Source organism: Eubalaena glacialis, chromosome 9, assembly GCF_028564815.1.
Source record: "Eubalaena glacialis isolate mEubGla1 chromosome 9, mEubGla1.1.hap2.+ XY, whole genome shotgun sequence".
NCBI classification, from domain to species: Eukaryota; Metazoa; Chordata; class Mammalia; order Artiodactyla; family Balaenidae; genus Eubalaena; species Eubalaena glacialis.
Genome location: NC_083724.1, coordinates 121,708,228 through 121,710,793, shown reverse-complemented (window position 1 = coordinate 121,710,793; position 2,566 = coordinate 121,708,228). Strand labels below are relative to the sequence as shown.

Below are 2,566 nucleotides of genomic sequence, written 5' to 3'. Positions count from 1 at the left end.
GTCCCCAGACCAGCTGCAGCCGCATCACTTGGAAGCTTGGTAGTGGAGGAAGAGAATCCAAAAATTTGCCCATGAGAATGGGGGCAGAAGGAGGTATTTGCCACAGACGGGCCATCTTTGTGGGAGGAAGATAGATCTAGGGGGAAAAAAAAGACTTCTTGTGTTGGTTGATTTACTTCTGAGAAACTTGAGTTTCCCTAGAGATTAAAAAAAGAGTAAGGTGCAAGTGTAGCAGCTTAGAATGAACAAGTTGAGAATAGGGTCTGAAAATGGGTGGGTGAACAGCTGAAGGGTTGCCCTAATTTAAGGAAAAGTACAAAAATTGGTATCTGGAAAGCAGCAGAAGGCTTCTTTAGAAGCCAGTCCCTCTCTGTACTCTCACTCACCTTGTATTCATCGTACCCTTCACCTTGTATTCATCTAGCCAAATGTGCGCCAGTCTGAGATTGTTATATACCAAGGCTTTTACAATTCCAGTGTGGTTTGCAAAGTGTTGCTTATCGATATGTCCTACTCGAGAGCAGGGGAGTATAAAGAGTTGGCCTCCACACATCCAGATCCGTAGTGAAAGTTCCAAATGTTCTCCTCCCCAGAGATTCATGCCCTTGTGGTACTTTCCGATTGCATTAAAATAATGCCTATTTACAGCACAACTTCCTCCAGCCATTGCAGGTGATTGGATAGGTCTAGTGGGTCCTTCTGGTCCATCCATCTCATAAGAGAAGACACGATCCCGTTTAAATTGCAGATACCAGTTGAAAGCTCCCCTGACAACAGGAGAGGGCTGGTATTCCAGGGTCACATAATCAATGGCATCTATCAGAGGACACACCTCCATGTGGGGGTCCTTGGCAATGGCATTCAGCAAGGGCTCCAGCCATACTTTATTCACCTTGCAGTGGCTATCCAGGAGCATCAGAACGTCCCCTGAAGCATGCGATTCTCCAATCAGCCTTGCTCGAATCAGTCCCTCTCTCTTTTTGTTTCTTATTAATTTAATCTTTCCCCGAAAAATTTCCACATGGTAGTCTAGTTTCTCTTTCAAATCATCAAATTCACTCATGTCATCTACCAAAATAATTTCTTCAAGGATATGCTGTGGAGTGAGAGTCATGACACTGGACACTGTCTGAAACAAGACATTAAATACTTCATTGTGGAAACAAATGACAGTGCTGGCACTACGTAGGTTGGATGCATACTGCTTTTTTTTTTTTTTTTTTTTTAATTTAACATCTTTATTGAAGTGTAATTGCTTTACAATGGTGTGTTAGTTTCTGCTTTATAACAAAGTGAATCAGCTATACATATATATATATATCCCCATGTCTACTCCCTCTTGCGTCTCCCTCCCACCCTCCCTATCCCACCCCGTAGGTGGACACAAAGCACCGAGCTGATCTCCCTGTGCTATGTGGCTGCTTCCCACTAGCTAGCTATTGTACATTTGGTAGTGTATATATATACATGCCACTCTCTCACTTCATCCCAGCTCACTCTTCCCCCTCCCCATATCCTCAAGTCCATTCTCTAGTAGGTCTGCGTCTTTATTCCCGTCCTGCCCCTAGGTTCTTCATGCCCATTTTTTTTTTTTTTTAGACTACATATATATGTGTTAGCATACGGTATTTGTTTTTCTCTTTCTGACTTACGGCACTCTGTATGACAGACTCTAGGTCCATCCACCTCACTACAAATAACTCAATTTCGGTTTTTTCTTTATGGGTGAGTAATATTCCATTGTATATATGTGCCACATCTTCTTTATCCATTCATCTGTCGATGGACATTTAGGTGAGTTCCATGTCCTGGCTATTGTAAATAGAGCTGCAATGAACATTGTGGTACATGACTCTTTTTGAATTATTGTTTTCTCAGGGTATATGCCCAGTAGTGGGAATGCTGGGTCACATGGTACTTCTATTTCTACTTTTTTAAGGAACCTCCATACTGTTCTCCATAGTGGCTGTATCAATTTACATTCCCACCAAGAGTGCAGGAGAGCTCCCTTTTCTCCACACCCTCTCCAGCATTTATTGTTTGTAGATTTTTGGATGATGGCCATTCTGACTGGTGTGAAGTGATACCTCATTGTAGTTTTGATTTGCATTTCTCTGATGATTTATGATGTTGAGCATTCTTCCATGTGTTTGATGGCAAGTTGTATACCTTCTTTGGAGAAATGTCTATTTAGGTCTTCTGCCCATTTTTGGACTGGGTTATTTGTTTTTTTGATATTGAGCTGCATGAGATGCTTGTAAATTTTGGAGATTGTCTGTTGCTTCATTTGCAAATATTTTCTCCCATTCTGAGGGTTGTTTTTTCATCTTGTTTATGGTTTCCTTTGCTGTGCAAAAGCTTTTAAGTTTCATTAGGTCCCATTTGTTTATTTTTGTTTTTATTTCCATTTCTCTAGGAGCTGGGTCAAAAAGGATCTTGCTGTGATTTATGTCAGAGAGTGTTCAGCCTATGTTTTCCTCTAAGAGTTTTATAGTGTCTGGCCTTACATTTAGGTCTTTAATCCATTTTGAGTTTATTTTTGTGTATGGTGTTAGGGAGTGTTCTA

The 2,566-nt window shown here is 41.1% G+C and overlaps 1 protein-coding gene across 1 annotated transcript; it reads right to left on the bottom strand.

Annotated features, from left to right (window-relative positions):
* Positions 1-307: 307 nt before the first annotated feature.
* Positions 308-1,207, bottom strand: LOC133097574 (inactive polypeptide N-acetylgalactosaminyltransferase-like protein 5; the record flags this gene model as incomplete). The annotated part of the gene is made up of 1 exon (XM_061199501.1): positions 308-1,207. A coding segment is annotated over one exon (825 nt), but the record flags the coding sequence as incomplete, so codon positions are not given.
* Between the last annotated feature and the right edge of the window lie 1,359 nt (positions 1,208-2,566).